General features: G+C 36.1%; 1 protein-coding gene across 1 annotated transcript; it reads left to right on the top strand.

The window, feature by feature from the left end:
- The first annotated feature begins 10,319 nt into the window (after window positions 1–10,319).
- On the top strand, window positions 10,320–17,042 carry LOC113355606 (transcriptional corepressor LEUNIG-like). Its single transcript, XM_026598508.1, has 19 exons — window positions 10,320–10,404; window positions 10,527–10,899; window positions 11,100–11,197; window positions 11,288–11,397; window positions 12,213–12,605; window positions 12,691–12,776; window positions 12,871–12,958; window positions 13,048–13,123; window positions 13,507–13,556; window positions 13,833–14,153; window positions 14,264–14,458; window positions 14,585–14,821; window positions 14,917–15,004; window positions 15,196–15,305; window positions 15,410–15,559; window positions 15,652–15,807; window positions 16,035–16,151; window positions 16,314–16,520; window positions 16,655–17,042. The coding sequence occupies exons 2-19, from the start codon at window positions 10,868–10,870 to the stop codon at window positions 16,796–16,798; spliced, it is 2,658 nt and encodes an 885-aa protein (XP_026454293.1). The 5' UTR covers window positions 10,320–10,404; window positions 10,527–10,867; the 3' UTR covers window positions 16,799–17,042.
- Window positions 17,043–17,242: the final 200 nt, after the last annotated feature.

Here is a 17,242-nt window from a genome sequence, read left to right as displayed (position 1 = left end):
TTTAATTTGTGGATCGATTACAAATTTCCATGAAAATGATTATATCACTTGGGAATGTTTAAACATCATAAGAGAGAAATATAAACTTACTGGAATTTCTGCTCAGGGTAGGTTGGAAAATTCAGTTCGCAAACCATAAATATTTGAGATACAAAAATACAAGAAGGTTAGCGAACCTGTTCGCAAACCAAGAGTTCAGTTGGGAACAGTTCACGAACCCGGTTGGCGAACCATGGTGAACTGATTTTATAAGTTAGATTAATTGGGCTAGCATTGGCGAAGCCGGTTCGCGAAAAATTTCCTTGTATGTTTTTCTATTTCAGACAAGACTCAACAATTTCATTGTCTGTTTTTTCCATTTCAGAAAAGACTCAGAAATCTTGATCGTATGTACAATTTTACAGGTTGGATGACACCAAACACAAATTGTTAGATCTTTGCGTGTTTCCCTGCTCTGATACCAATTAAAATGACGAGGGGACCCAAATACACCACAATCTTTTCATTTCAACCTATGCGTCCGATAAGTGATAGTATATGGACAAAGTCGAGACAATACAACTTCAAGATATGCACTTGATAATAGTTACGGTACAAGACCGATTGACTATAAGATCTATGTCAAGTGATCAAGATTTGATGTACAAGTGTTATTTATTACTTTATTATAATAAAATAATTATAATGCGGAAGTAAAGTAAATGGCACAACAAGATTTTGTTAACGAGGAAACTGCAAATGCAGAAAAACCCCGGGACCTAGTCCAGTTTTGAATACTCTCATAATTAAGCCGCTATACAAAAAAACAAAGCCAACTTCGTATATTTTAGACCAAGTAATCTACCCATAGTTACTTAGTTCCCTCAGTATCCCCTCGTCTACGACCTAATGGTCACGCACGTGAATCCCAAGACAGAAATCACCATCTTGAGTTGCTTTACCGCTGTGAAATCTTAAGCACTCAACTCCTTTTGATCGTCTTCCAAATAGTAAAGGAACAAATCTATTTGGTATCTACTCCAATAATATTTAAGAAAAGACTCATTGAGTTTTGACAAAGGCTCTTCCGTTTAAACTAGTAAACTCCTTTGTCGGGTAAGATCAGTCTAAATCAGCAAATTAGATTTAGACTCACAACTATCAGATTCAGATATTGAAGAATACCACCAATTGATAGTTGCCAATCAAAACGACTATATGATTAAATATATCAAAGATAAATTGGATCTAAGTCACATCTCAGCCGATCAAGATGTATACGTACACAAATCACGAGATCTGAAAACCAATAAGAAAAAATCTTGTTGTCTTCAAATCTTCAATTGCCTTCTTTTGTACACGCACAACACAAACTTGAATCTACTGATGATCGATAACACACAGAAAAAGTCTGTTAACAATGGATGATCACAAGTTTTATTTATATCCAAAAACAGTTCTAAAGATCTCGTCAGTACTGTGATCTAGTTTGAGTGACCCTTATGTCAGAAGAGAAGACTCTCAAGAATAATCAAACTAGGTGCAATAAATGTTTCATCAACCATTAGTCAATCAAATCAATAATAGAAAAATAAAATAACAATGTAATTATCTAGTTTCCCGCTAGTGGTACTCGTAGAGCTTCTTGATCCCACATAAGTCTTTAAATGAGTAGTCGTAAGAGATTTCGCCTAATTAGGGTACTTTCCTCTCCGGGTAGACGGATTCACCAGAAACAACACGAATGAAGTTTGCCTGGCTCCTTGGATAGTTTGCAATAAATGTAAACTCAACTATTTATAAACCAGGGTTGTTTGGACAACAAGGAAATTCCAAAAGCGAAAATATTCTCAAGATATGCAATAAGTACCTAAATTCGATTTTCATATTTCCAATTAATATCCGACCTATAATTATGAAACTTCTCATTAGAAAGTATCTATTAGTTTAGCACTTAACTAATATAGATTTCCAAGAGATATGTTTTGATTGCTGGATAATCAAAAAAATATAATCGAAAATCTTATTTAAAAGATTCTCAATATTTCGGTTTGGGATCATTTTGAGTATCAAGGAATATCTTTGAACAACAAAAGATATGAATTATATTCATGTTAAAATTATGTCGACATATGGAATTTTCTTATTTAGCAAACCCTAATTCCAAACTCACACAAAACCGTAAGTAATATGTGAATCTTGGAAATCGGTTTTGCTCTTGGGACCGGTTCTACCATGACTCCTAAGATAGGTAGGGATCGTTTCTGCTAAGTCACCAAATATAGGTAGGGGTCGGTTCTACCATGACTCCCAACAATATTTAGGATATGTTCTACCATGACTCCCAATATAGGTAAGGATGAGTTCTACCATGACTCCCAACAATAGCTAGGATCGGTTCCACCATGTATCCTTATATAGGTAGGGATCGATTCTACCAAGACTCTCAACATAAGTTAAAATCGGTTCTACCATGTATCCTAAACTAGGTAAATATCAGTTATACCATATCACTCAACATAAGTCAAGATCGGTTCTACCAAATTAGTTCTTACATAGGTTCGAATTGGTCATCCAATAGATTTTCATATAAAACCGGATCAAAACGCCTATTGATTTCTTTTCGATAACGAAACAAGTTTCATATATGTACTTCCTTTAAACGTATGTAAACAAACATAGTTTCCTAGGATTAAATCAGACCTATATCCAATACACAATCAAGTAACGAGTGACATAGATTATGTCGATGCCTCATTTACGAAGTTAAAAAGATAAACATTACACTTCGTAATCAAATATTCTTCCTTGACATTTTGATCATAATAAAATGATTAAGTTTAATAATAGAGTATTAAATATAACCTCGCATGTTATGTTTTCAATCTTAAATGGATTGAACCAACGATAGGAATGGAAACAAGCCAAGTCAGTATCATTAACCTCAAGTGGAAGGATGATGTCCTCATTATAGTCGATGCGTCTTCACGATCTTCAGGTATTCAAGGTAATACTTTATGTCTCAACATTCTTAGACTTTCTAGTCTAACCTAAACAAAGTTAACTCTAGGACATTTAATCAAGAGACTCTAATTGAGTTTTGATACTAAAATATGACAACCAAACTTGACATACCAATGTTTGGTGGGGTCAACCGAGCAATTCTCTAACAGTAACTGAATCGTTTGGAGGGTGGATTCAGTCTCAACTACATTACAGTCCAAAGTCTGATAATAGGCTAGTGTCTGTAGCGGCTTAATACAGTACGGTGTTCAATCTAGACGAGGTTCCATGGTTTTTCTACTATTGCGGTTTCCTCATTAACCAAACTTATTGTGTCTTGTATTTTCCTTTTCCGTATTATATTGTTTATCTTTATAATTGGATTTACACATGTGAAAAAGCGGGGGTCTAACAACCTCACCCAATATTTCGTTTAGGCAATCTGTATGGATTAACTCCAATATAATTCTGAGAGAATCAACTAATAAAGAGAGCTCAATCACGAAATATATCCAAGAGTTATATCTTTGTTTATTAATGTAATCATCAAATCAAACAGATGAAAATCCGTGAGCTTGATTATTATAAGAAACAACTTGAACTGTACCAAAGACCAATGTTCAAGTGTTAATCAATTTATATCAACAACCAAAGGTTGGGTTATCTAATTGATTGAACTTACGCACAACCTGTGATATTTCAGTTATATAGATAATATAATGTGGAAAAGAAATAACACAGACACTAGAAATTTTGTTAACGAGGAAACCGCAAATGCAGAAAAACCCTGGGACCTAGTCCATATTTGAACACCACACTGTATGAAGCCACTACAGACACCAGCCTACTCCAAGTTAACCTCTGACTGGAATGTAGTTGAGCCCTAACCAATCTCACACTGATCAAGGTACAATCGTGTTCCTTACGCCTCTGAATCCCAGCAGGACTCTGCGCACTTGATTCCCTTAGCTGATCTCACCCACAACTAAGAGTTTCTAGGACCCAAAGTCGAAGACTTGATAAACCAATATGTTTCACACATAAAAGTCTATTGAATAAATAAAACTGTCTTCCACAGAAATACCTAGAAGTTTTGTTCCGTCTTTTGATAAATCAGGGTGAACATCAGACTTATATTCTCGAAGAACAGCCTAGTAATATCAATCACCTCACAATAATCTTAATCGTATGTTAGCGAAACAAGATATTGTGGAATCACAAACGATGTGATGAAGATGTTTGTGACTACTTTTAATCTTGCCCATCGGAGATAAAATCTCGAGCAAATCTTAGAGAAGATAGTACTCAATCACGATAAAAAACAGCAACATCACAACACGCAACTACAGAGAAAATAGTTGGGTCTGGCTTCACAATCTCAATGAAGTCTTCAAGTCGTTAACCTACAGGGTTTTGGAAAAAACCTAAGGTTACAAGAGAATCGACTCTAGTCGCAACTAATGTCATACAGGAGGTGTGGGGATTAGGTTTCCCAGTTGCTAGAGTTCTCCCTTATATAGTCTTCAAATCAGGGTTTCAATCAATGTTATCTTGGTAACAAGGCATTCAATATTCACCGTTAGATCAAATCCTGATTAGACTCAAGCTAATATCTTTTAACCGTTAGATCGAACTTAGCTTGTTACACACAAATGAAAAGTGACTTCATTTAGATATGGGTAACCATACCTAAACGTGTACACCTTGTTGGCTCAACAATAGTTAACCGAAGTTAGCCGTATGAACATTTTCATATGAACCTTATTCATCTTAACCATAACTAGTTCAAATGACTCAAATGAAACTAGTTCTAGATTTGTTCAATTGTTTATATTCTCATAGAAGTATACAAGATACAATCGAAGAAAAATCGATTTTGATTCATTCGAATCAATTCGTGAACGTTATAGCCACGGTTTGCAAAAGATTGCATTCCTTAATATATAAATGTATTAGTTCATGAACAAACCGATTTTAGAACATAACCTACTCAAGTATGCAAACGGGTACGCATACCTAACTGGCCGAACTAAGTTTGGGTTCGCCAGTATATGAAAGGGTACGCATACCTTCCAAACTCAGTTAAAAATTTCGGACATGAACTTTACGCTAGTATGCATACTAAGTTCTCGGACTTTCATTAAACTAACCAGTACGCACACGGGCATGCATACTATGGTTCCCGTACTTGGAATAACTTGCAACAGTTAACATACAAGTACACATACTGTGTTATACCCGATCATGGTTAATTGTTCTAAACTCCCATTTCAATCATTGGAACATTCTTAGAAGACGATAATAACTGTCTCACACAAACTATTATCTTTAAAGCAATTTTCAAGTGAGCGAATGATAAATACGAAATATTCCGAGTCTACATCAAATGACTCTCTCACACAAATCATGTAAGATGTTACCAGGTGATTTTCACATGATCATCTTTTGACTTTCGTCAAGAATATAAGATGAACTTGGTTAAAGCGAAAGCTTACCAACACATATTTCGAGAAATATGTAAGCGAGTTAAACTCAACTCAAAATACCAAATGTGTATAATCGAAGTCTATATAGCTATACGCCTTTTGTCTCACATAGGAGATAGAGTAGATAGACTTTTGAGTGATATATGAGTTCAAGTCTTCACATACCTTTTGTTGATGAAGCTCCACAAGCTCCCCTTAGTAGTTCTTCGTCTTCAATCGATGAACGCCATGAAGTCTAATGCTTAACTACACTTATTATACTAATCCGAGACTTAGTTATAAGTAGACTAGAAATCAAGACTTATAGTTTTGGCAACTAAACTTGACAACAAGCTTGAGATAGCAACACTTGCGAGTTCGACCGAGCAGTGCTCTAACAACATGTTTGTACGTATTCAATATAAGTAGAAACGTCTGCTTAATTGTAATCGATTACGAGACTTGTTTCTTGTAGAATTCGTATCTTGAAAGATAAACTTAAGTTTAATCACTTGGCAGAATTCCGATTGAATTATTTGGGTACGACAAGATTGATCTTGGATATCGATTTTTGAGGTCTTCCAAGTACTATGCTTAACAATCAGGTTCACCGACCTTGTGTCTATATACATAATGATTGAGTAAAGACTGAGATATTTACTTTATTACATATTTTCAAGGATCATTCAGTTGGTCTACTTGCAATTGTATTAACTTTTGTCTATACAGGTTTCCGAACGAAAAAGTTTGGTGTATTTGGTATCTCATGCGTTTTCAATACCTATATCTAATATTTCTAAAATCGATCCACTACTCTGCCTTTTATTAGACCAAGTTAAGGGATTCCATGAATAAGTAATATCAGAATGGCCAACATTACCAACCAAATTCACAAAAATATCTAACAGACTTTGGGTGAAAGTCACAATGCCTTGTTTTTCCTCTTTGCACAAATGAAATTAAGATCTCCTAGAGGATCTGAGCATCATTCGGAAGCATGTTCCATTTAGAGTCCCTCACTTTATCATCTAAGGCCCTATAAATACTAGATAAGAGGGTAGAGTCTCATCTAGCATCAATTTCAATTTACTAAGAAGTTTATATATTTTTACGTCTATATTGGGATATAGTACCTTATGCGTTCAGGTATAATGCATGAAGTACTTTATTAGATTCTCATACACATCCACCATAAGTGTTGAACTTACCGCTAGTGATGATACCGTTGAGATGGTTTTGCGCCTTAACTGTAAAATGAAATAATTTTCAATCTAAATAGCGACAAAGAAATAAAATGAAGTGTTATTTTATTTTTCAAATGCAACGAGAATTCAGTTAGTTCTTCTATTACTCACGAGAGAATAAGATTTCATATGGTGATAAAATTCTTCTTTACGAGGATCATTGAACCATGACAAGCGAAAAAATAGAAAAATAAAATTGATTTTTGGGTTGTGTTGATACGCATTCTTATAAAATAAGAAAACGACCTCATATTCCTGATTTGTAATAGAAATATGAGACGTGCCTCAATGGTCAGAAAGAAGACTTTTATTATGAAGTTGAGAAAAATATATAAAACTTTTCAGGATAAGAAAAACATCCGCATGTGACAGACATATTGCAAGAAATGCATATTCCTAAAAATGGTAAATGAGGCCTGCCCCTGAAAAGTCTACGACGCTCAAACGGAAGGACAGAGAGACAACAAATAGTGGATTGTTCGTCAAGGTGACTTTTAGAGTTTTATTAGCATGTACTTGTCTAGCACTAAAATCAAATGACTTAATACCCATTATCCGCCACATTGTTTCATCCTTTACTGAAATTAATTGATAAGTGAAAAGGAGAGGGTACCAAGTACACCACCAACTTCTTCGATCGGCAACCTATATGGACAAAATATAATATAATTACAAGTATACCAAGTTAATGATCCTTGAAAATATGTACGTAGAGTTTATATTTGTATATCTTCTCAATCAATATGTATAGACTAAAGAGTCCGTAAACCTAAGAAGAGTACTTGGACGATCTTAAAAATCAATATCCAATTAAGATCAATCTATTCGTATACAAATAATCAAATCGGAATTATTACAAGTAATAAACTTGTTATCTATCTTTCAAGATATGAATTCTACAAGAAACAAGTCTCTTAAATGATCGCAATTATATGGACGTATCTATTAAGAATGAATACATAATATTGTGTATCCTATTATAAAAACAAACAATATAAAACATAAAGGGGAAAATATAAGACACCAGAAGGTATGTTAACTAGGAAACCGCAATAATAGAAAAACCTGGGACCTCGTCCAAATTTGAATACCAAACTGTATTATGCTTCTACATACACTAGCATACTATCAGACTTCAGACTGGAATATAGTTGAGACTGAATTAACCCTCCAAACATTCAGTTACATTCGCGCTCCTTACGTCTCTTGAACCTCGCAAGACTCTATGCAATTGATTCCCTTAGATATCGTCCTTTACAGACCAATAGAGTTGTTTCAACCTCGGTGAAGAATTTTGATACAAATCTTCCTCTAACAGATAAGCCTATTTGATTTCCCTTTAGATCAAAGATCAAAGCTTGGAAATCTGTTTGCAATAGATAAAGCTAGCAAACCTCACAAATCTGGAACACGTACACTCACTTAGATGAGAAACATGGATTGTTTACCACCTCCAAAAAACAATCTTCAACTTATCAATTAAGAATAGTTTTCAGATATCTATCTTGGGGTATCACAAAGTATGAGACCAAGAAAACTTTGCAATTACTATCTATCTTGCTTGAAAGAGATTACAATAACCTCGATAACATAAAAGCAAGATTACAGTAACCATTATTGAGGGTTATGAACTCTTTTGGTTATTTTCTCATTTTTGTTCACGTTCCTCAAGGACGCATTTTTAGGTATTTTAAGTGAGATCGATTATAAAAGGACTTCTATCAGTGTTGTTCCATGAAGTTTCAACACTCATTTTATGGTAAACACATATTGGCTCGGTAAATAGTGAGTGAAACATTACTGATCATCTAACGAGTGCTTTCAGATGAGTCAGAATATTTGTATGAATTTTAATAATAGAGTTTTGTTAAATTTTCAAAATCTCTTCCTAGTGCTTAGCATGGTTTTAGTTTTTGAGGGATGGGATCACTGGGACGTTTGTTATTGAAATTGGTGCTTGAATAATTTGTTTCCTTTTTGGTAACAACCATGATTGTGAAATACGGGTGTAACTAAATGATCAACCTCCCATTGTTGTTGCCATAATGTAGATACCTAAAAATGGGTAAGGACATTCAGGTGAGGTTTAGGTTTTAGTATGAGTTGCAGAAGATTGATAACGAACAATCTTCGGTTAAACCAGGATAATGGTCGTTTGAATACTGCTTCAGTCCAAGGAGGGAACATGGTTGGTCTCAGGGAGGCAAACAAAAAGAAAAAGATATTTAGTGTTCTTAGTTGTAAAAGGATGGAGGATACTATATACTCTACCACCATACTATTCTGTTTTACAATGAGGAATATAGTTGAATATCCTTATGCGTGTCGTAGAGTACTACTAGACCAAAACCCTAACTGATATCAACCCATTTATGTATTTGAGTCAGCCTTCATGCATGATCTATAGGTTGGTAATAATCTCCGTATTGATGTTAACTGAGGTGGAGGAGATCGAGTATTCCATAGTTTGTGCGTTATGACTTGTTCGAGTCATGTGAAGAGCACGAGATAACTTCATATAACATGAGGATCGTGTTTGAGGCAAGAGAGAAGTTGGGGTTGAGCATCAACCATATGTGGTCGTTCATGAATGACTTGCGGGGCCGAACTTGTGGGTCCCTTTGAAACGCGTGTAGATTCTCGAGGGGTTTGCGTATAGTTTTGTCACGTATTTGTATGGCTCAGACTCATGGTGCCAGTCGCGGGCATACTTGTGAGACTGAGTCAATCCTTCACACACACCAATACATACAATTTTTTTTTTATCTTCGTCCGTATTTAGTCTTCCTGTGATTCTTACATATTCCTTTAGTATGTGCAAAATTCAACCAACCTTAAAAGATGGTAATGATAAATGTTTAAATTAAAACTTTGAAGGTACGTAAGGTCGTTAGGTACACCTTGAAAAATTATTTCGAAAAGATAATTGAGAATTTAGTTTTACCGTATAATTTCAGAATAAATTTCAAATATAAAGAAATTAATTGTTTGCGAAAGCAACAGTCTTCACTTTGACCATCTGATATCTAAAAATAAACTCTACTCCCGGTATCTAAACATACTATAAACATATAAAGTCACGGATATACATTCAACATATAGGTCATGAGGTCGACCGGAGCATGCATCGGCGCAGATCTTGGGATGCAATAGCAGTCAAATACTAATTATTTTTTTCTTTCAAAAGAAATTCAATGAACACTCAAAAACGAGTCATTATCCAAACACAATGTCCACAAACACCCTAAAGTAAATCCAGTAGTACATAATTATAAAAAACAAATACGACGTCAGATGAGAATTTAGAAGAACTCGTTTGCCCCTAGATTTGTGCAGTGGGTTCCACCATTAATTAAACAACAACTTAAAAGAATTTAAATATACTCATCTCCAACCACGTGTACTTTCGTTAGCATGTCATTGATTAGGTCAGGACGTAAAACCAAAAATACCCTCATTAACATCCAAAACCAACCCAGAAACACCTCTCACTATAAGGGTATATTAGTCAACCGCGTAAAAGTTGTAATTTAGTCAAAAGACAAGGGTAACTGATGTCATTTTCCATAAAGAGCAATAATGATAATCTGCTGTGTATTCTGCTGCTGTAAACACAGTCCATCAGAAAGAAAAATTTGTCAGACTCACCCAAATAAAAATAAATAAATAATCCAAATTTTCTAAATAAAAAGAAAAACCCATTTTCTTTTCAGGTAATTTATGTCCCAATTTCTCTCTAATTTCCGGAAAATAAATAAATTATTATCTCAAAAATACGTATATTTAAATAATAATTAAAAAAAAGTTTTTTTTTTCTTCTTCTTTGTTTGTGTAGCCAGAAATAGAGGCGTTGTTTCTCTTCTCCCCAAGCTCCTCAAAGAGTAGTTCTTGTCTTCTGTCTCTATTTTCTCTGTGTTGGGTTTTGCTTTAACAAAAAAAATCAAAGAAAAGACGAAGAAGATTGGGTTTGTGAAGAAATTTCTCTAATGAAGATGTAATGGAATGAGTATATGATGTTGTTTATTATACTCAAAGGAGGAGGAGACAAGAAAAAGATCGAACTTTGTAAGAAGAAAAGGAAGAAGAAGAACAAAGAGATAACCAGTCATTGAAGAAGAGAAGCAGGAAGAGGAGACAGTGGTGGTGAAAGGGTGTTCACCAAACAACAACAACACCATGTCTCAAACTAACTGGGAAGCTGATAAAATGTAATAATAATACTAATAAAATCTCTCCTTTTTGGTTTTGATTTCTAGGGTTTAGTTCTTTTTTCATCTTTTAAAACCCCCTTTTTTTTATAGAAGAAGATTTATTCTTTCTAGCTTTTAGTATTCTTAGTTCTTGTTTAGTTGTTTAGGGCTGTTTAAGGTTTGACCCTATTTTGACTTTTGTTGACTGATGTTTACAGGTTAGATGTGTATATTTATGATTACTTGGTGAAAAGGAACTTACAAGCTTCAGCTAAGGCATTTCAAGCTGAAGGGAAAGTCTCATCTGATCCAGTTGGTAAGAATTTTTTTTTTTAATTAGAAAATGGAGTATTGTATTTTGAAGATTAAAGCAATTCTGATGGTGGTTTTGGGGCTTTTTTTGTAGCTATTGATGCTCCTGGTGGGTTTCTGTTCGAATGGTGGTCGGTTTTTTGGGATATTTTTATTGCTAGAACAAATGAGAAGCATTCTGAAGTTGCAGCTTCTTACATTGAGGTGGGTTTTGTTTTGAATGTTAAAGCTTTTGGGAGTTTTCGATTATTTATTTATTTTTGTTCTTTGAAACCTACTGATTGTGTTAAAGTATTTGTTATGCATTAGAAGATATTTAAACTCGATTATCAAAAGGTGAATATAGACATTTAAACTTGATTATCAAAAGGTGAATAAAGAAGTATGGATACAATTCTTTGGTTGTTCTGATTTTAATGTTTTTCTCGTGACATGTTGAGTTTAATACACACTTCGGATGACGATAGTCCAAAATCTTGTATCACTTGGGATTTCTGTTGCTTTTGAGTTAGGATGGAACCATATGTCTACGTTAGGCTAATATTAGGCCAGAAAAGTTTTGGGTAATCAGAAACTTGAGGAAGCATCATACTGGTGTTAAGGCGTTTTGTATAAGCATAAGACGTTATGTATATAATTGCAGAATTCAGAAAGTTAATGTAATGGTTCATCAATTTAGGTGAAACTCAGAATGCTGTAGGACTTGCAACTTTAAGGGTGCTATGAAAAGGGAAACATGTTAATGATAGTATGAAGTCTCGATTTCTGTATAACATAGTTGAGGGTGCATGGATATGTTATGACCGACTAAAAGATTGTCTTAGTTTTTGTACGTCGAGAACTCCTGGTCTAGGTGCTGTTGGGTTGGTAAATGTGAGATAACATGCTGTTCTGGCCGCTCACTTGTGTGGAGGCAACCCTTGGATCGCAAAACATTTGGTTAAAACAGTGACCAAAGTAACTGGGATTGAATTAGACAGGTGTGCATAGACTTACAGTATTTTCATCTTACATTACAGACACAATTGATTAAAGCTCGAGAGCAACAAATACAACATCAGCAGCAGCATCAACAACAACAGCAACCACAACAACAGCAACAGCACATGCAGATGCAACAGCTTTTATTGCAGAGGCACGCACAACAGCAGCAGCAGCAACAACAACAACAGCAACAGCACCATCAGCAGCAGCAACAACAACACCATCAGCAGCAGCAACAGCAGCAGCAACAACAGCAACAGCGACGAGATGGAGCCCACCTTCTTAACGGAACTGCAAACGGGCTTGTTGGAAATGACCCCCTTATGAGGCAGAATCCTGGAACTGCAAACGCCTTGGCTACGAAAATGTACGAGGAGAGATTAAAGTTGCCAAATCAAAGGGATTCGTTGGATGATGCTACCATTAAGGTAATACATCTCTATTTGTTTCACAACTTAATGGTTGTAACCCATCTAAAATACATTGGTTAACCCTCTGAAAATTCTCCTACAGCAAAGGTTTGGTGATAACGTGGGCCAGCTTTTGGAAGCAAACCATGCGTCAATGTTGAAGTCATCCCCTGCTGGCCAGTCCTCTGGGTATGATCACGATATCACTGATGTTTTAACATTTGATATTTTCGAATTTGGCTTCATATGTTTATTTATTGGATTGCAAACGTACTTTTTTCAGGCAAGTATTGCATGGTACTGCTGGTGGTATGTCAGGAAATCTGCATCAAGTGCAAGCCCGAAACCAGCAGCTTCCTGGATCTACACAGGTATAGCTTTTTTCTTAATGCAGGTTTCATGGGTTGTTACTAGTGGAGCTACTAGTTTTCTTTCTCTTATTACCGTGCTTTTGAAACAGGAAATAAAAAGTGAGATGAATCCAATATTAACCCCCAGAGGTGCAGGTCCAGATGGTTCACTCATTGGTATTCCTGGTAAGATTTTCTTCTTGTTACTGTTTTATGTTCTGTGCTCATCTATTGTTAGCTATATGATATGCAATTGAATTTGTTTGGTTGGAAGTGGCTTAAGCAATTCAGTTTCTTATTGTAATACCAAACTGTGACACATGTATGTAGAATTAAAATTATCTATGTTTGAGAAAATAAGAAAGTAAAGATACTGAGCAAAATTTATGGCTGAAGCCAGGTTTAGCACACTCATTGCACAAGCAGTTCAACTAACATAGATGACTTGAGTTTCAAAAATCAAAATTCTAGATAGCATTATGTTCAAGTACTTGTATGAATTCCTTCCCTGATTGAGTATGAGCTTCACTGAAATTTACATTTGTGGCTGATTGTTCTTGTCTGTTCAGGTTCAAATCAAGGCAACAACAATTTGACTTTGAAAGGATGGCCACTCACAGTAAGTTTTCTGTTGTTTAGCTTTTCTTTTCCTTACTTGATTGTTGAACACATATAGATTTAGCCTGTTCTTTAACCATCCATATTCTTAGTTTTTGATGACTAACGCACTTCCAGTTGTACCACACAATGTTCTGAACAGTGACTACAAAAAGAGATGCATATTTCGATACTAGATATGTTTGTCAACAAACACCATAACTGCGAGAGGTTACATTCAGTTTTGCACATTTGCACTATTTTCTCATCTTATATGTGCACATTCTTTCTTTTTCAGCAAGGGCTTGATCAACTTCGTTCAGGGCTCCTTCAGCCGCAAAAGCCATATATACACTCCCCTCCACCTTTTCATCAACTCCCAATGTTGACTCCGCAGCAGCAGCAAGTTCTACTTCAGGCACAGCAAAATTTAAATTCCCCTTCAGCCAACGATGTAGACAGTAGAAGAATGAGAATGCTTCTAAACAGTCGGAATATGGGTCTATCAAAGGATGGTCAATCCAGCTCTGTTGGTGATATAATTGCAAATGTTGGATCACCAATGCAAGCTCCATGCCCAGTGATGCCTCGCGGAGATACAGATTTATTGCTAATCAAGGTATCCATTTAGCTAATCGCAGTCTGATGTCTACAAGGGTTTCGTTGATGTCTTCGATAGATATGGAAATTCTTCCAGCTATTTTGACTATATTTGTTTATATGTAGTAGAAAATAGCCCAGTTACAGCAACAACAGCAGCAGCAGCAGAACAGTAATCAGCAACAGCTTCAGCTCCAGCAACAGGCACTTCTTAGTCAATCCCAGGGTTCAAATCATCACCTCCTCCAGCAAGATAAAGTTGCGGGTGTAGGCAGCATATCATTGGATGGTAGCATGTCAAACTCTTTCCGAGGAAATGATCAGGTTTTCCTTTTCTTCATCTAAATTTCTATTATAAATCTGTTACTTTTTTACCTGGTCGAAATTTCTAGTATGTTCTTCTCTTTGTGGCCACTGTTCTTAATAATGATTATTTTGGCGTCTTTTAAGACTTCAAAAAATCCGACTGGGCGAAAGAGGAAGCAACCAGTGTCATCTTCTGGTCCTGCCAACAGTTCAGGAACTGCAAACACAGCTGGCCCTTCTCCCGGTTCTGCACCCTCCACACCTTCAACTCACACGCCAGGAGATGTGCCTTCAGTACAACCTGGTGCTAATTCCTCAAAGGCGTTAATAATGTTTGGAGCCGATGGAACTGGACCTCTAGCCTCACCATCAAATCAGCTGGTAAACAGATCTCTCTTGCCTTCCCTTAAGTTCGCAAAGTGAATTTTGGGAGCACTCCATTTTAGCAGTGGGATGATAACGACCCTTATGTGCAGGCTGATTTTGTGGAGGATGGATCCCTTGATGATAATGTTGAGTCGTTCCTACGTGATGACAATGATGCTAGAGATCCTGTAAGCCGTGGTATGGATATCAGTCAAGGAAAAAAAATTCGTTTTTTGTTAAACACTGGCATGAGCATTCTTTTCTAAGAAACTGTCACAGAGCAGAGTAGCTAGTAGTTAGTAATGAGTTTCTGTTGTTGATTATATTGTTTTTTAGTCATTCTTATTAATTTGAGCTCAATTGATGGATGCCCTCTTGGTTTTTATCAGGTTTCACATTTACCGAGGTTGGTTTTTTCCGAGCAAGTACAAGTAAAGTGGTATGTTGCCATTTTTCATCGGATGGGAAGCTACTCGCCAGTGGTGGGCATGATAAAAAGGTGTAGGCTTGTGTATTTGGAATTATTAGTATGTGGTAGTGCCAGATGTAACATGCTAGGTTTTAATGTTAACATGGACTTGTTCCGTGAATTTGCAATTGCAGGCTGTACTTTGGCACACAGATTCCTTCAAGCCTAAAACAACCCTGGAAGAACATTCCTTGCTGATCACTGATGTTCGCTTCAGTCCAAGTATGCCACGCTTGGCTACTTCCTCATTCGACAAAACTGTCAGGGTCTGGGATGCTGACAATGTTAGTATATCCCTTTTCGCCTTTCTTCCATATATATATATATATAGTAATATATATCATATTGACTGTAATTGTGGGTCCACCATGTGCAGCCAGGCTATTCACTGCGTACTTTTACGGGGCATTCTGCTCCTGTCATGTCACTAGACTTTCACCCAAATAAAGATGATCTCTTATGTTCATGTGATGGGGACAGCGAATTACGATACTGGAGTGTCAACAATGGTAGCTGTTCTCGGGTCTTTAAGGTATACAATCATCTTGAATGTTCTTTTTAGAAATCTTGGATGTTCCTTTTAGAACGTCTCCATGGTCTAGCACTCCTCCCTAAAGCTGATAGTTCGTTCAAATTTTTCGTCTTGCACAAGAAATTTTTTATTGATCAAGCTGCTCTGTATTGCTGGATTCGGTAAACTACATATGTGATTTTCTGCTGGTCTAGGTGCATTGGTTTCTAATCCTTTTGCTTATCCAGGGTGGAACGACCCAGATTAGATTCCAACCTCGTCTAGGGAGGTACCTTGCTGCTGCTGCGGAGAATGTCATTTCGATCCTTGATGTTGAGACTAATGTTTGCCGCCATTCATTACAGGTTCGTGTACAAGTGGGCCACACAATTTTGTGAAACTGATGGATGTGAAACCACTTGTATCTAATTTGCATGTTTTGGGTGCTTGCCCTTTTTTGTTTTGTACATCCTGTGTTACGGTCTTAGTGAGGTGACTATATTTGTTGAATGTTTTTATATCTGCAGGGACATACGGGTCCAGTTCACTCTGTGTGCTGGGATCCTTCTGGTGAGTTACTGGCATCAGTAAGTGAGGACTCTGTCAGGGTCTGGACACTTGGATCAGGAAATGAAGGCGAGTGTGTGCACGAGTTGAATTGCAACGGCAACAAGTTTCATTCTTGCGTTTTCCATCCATCATATCCTAATTTATTAGTCATTGGTTGCTACCAGGCAAGTCTCTGTTTCATGCTTTCACTATTTCCGATCCATTATGTGTCTATGCGTAATATTAGTGAGTTCGAGTTATCTTTTGAACTTCAGCTTCGAGATGATTCCAATTTGTCAAGACTTTTATGTTTTTTCAGTCTTTGGAGCTATGGAACATGAGTGAGAACAAAACAATGACTCTGTCTGCGCATGAAGGACTAATTGCTGGTCTTGCTGTTTCAAATGTGACGAATTTGGTGGCTTCTGCTAGTCATGACAAGTTTGTCAAGCTTTGGAAGTGATTTTGTATTGGGATGATCTATGTGGAGTACTATATAATAGGCTAGTAACTAACAAATGACTAATTTCTGTTAGGCCTTTCTTGTTAGGTTAATTACTTTGTTGGTTCTTTCTAAGTTCTGACATAACTTGATTGTAAATCTCTAATATAAAAAGAAGATGCCTTTTAGGATGCCTTTTAGTTGGTACTAGAAATAACTTGTGCCATAACGGCACTGGTTTTGATCGTGTTTTCTTCGTGTTAAAGAAAGTAATTGTCCTGTAGCCACCTAATTGTGAGACCGTTACATTTTGCAAAATTAACCAAAAAGACTTGGATGGAAAATTTATGACAACATCAACTATCTAGGACTATTCATGTTCGGATTACTATTTTTTTTTTGCGTGGTCAGGAATTTAAATAATAAAATAGATATTATTCAAAGAACTGGAAACATTTCGACATG

The sequence above is a fragment of the Papaver somniferum genome, chromosome 3, assembly GCF_003573695.1.
Source record: "Papaver somniferum cultivar HN1 chromosome 3, ASM357369v1, whole genome shotgun sequence".
NCBI classification, from domain to species: Eukaryota; Viridiplantae; Streptophyta; class Magnoliopsida; order Ranunculales; family Papaveraceae; genus Papaver; species Papaver somniferum.
Note: the sequence above shows the minus strand (reverse complement) of the source record. Positions and strands in the feature narration are given on the sequence as shown.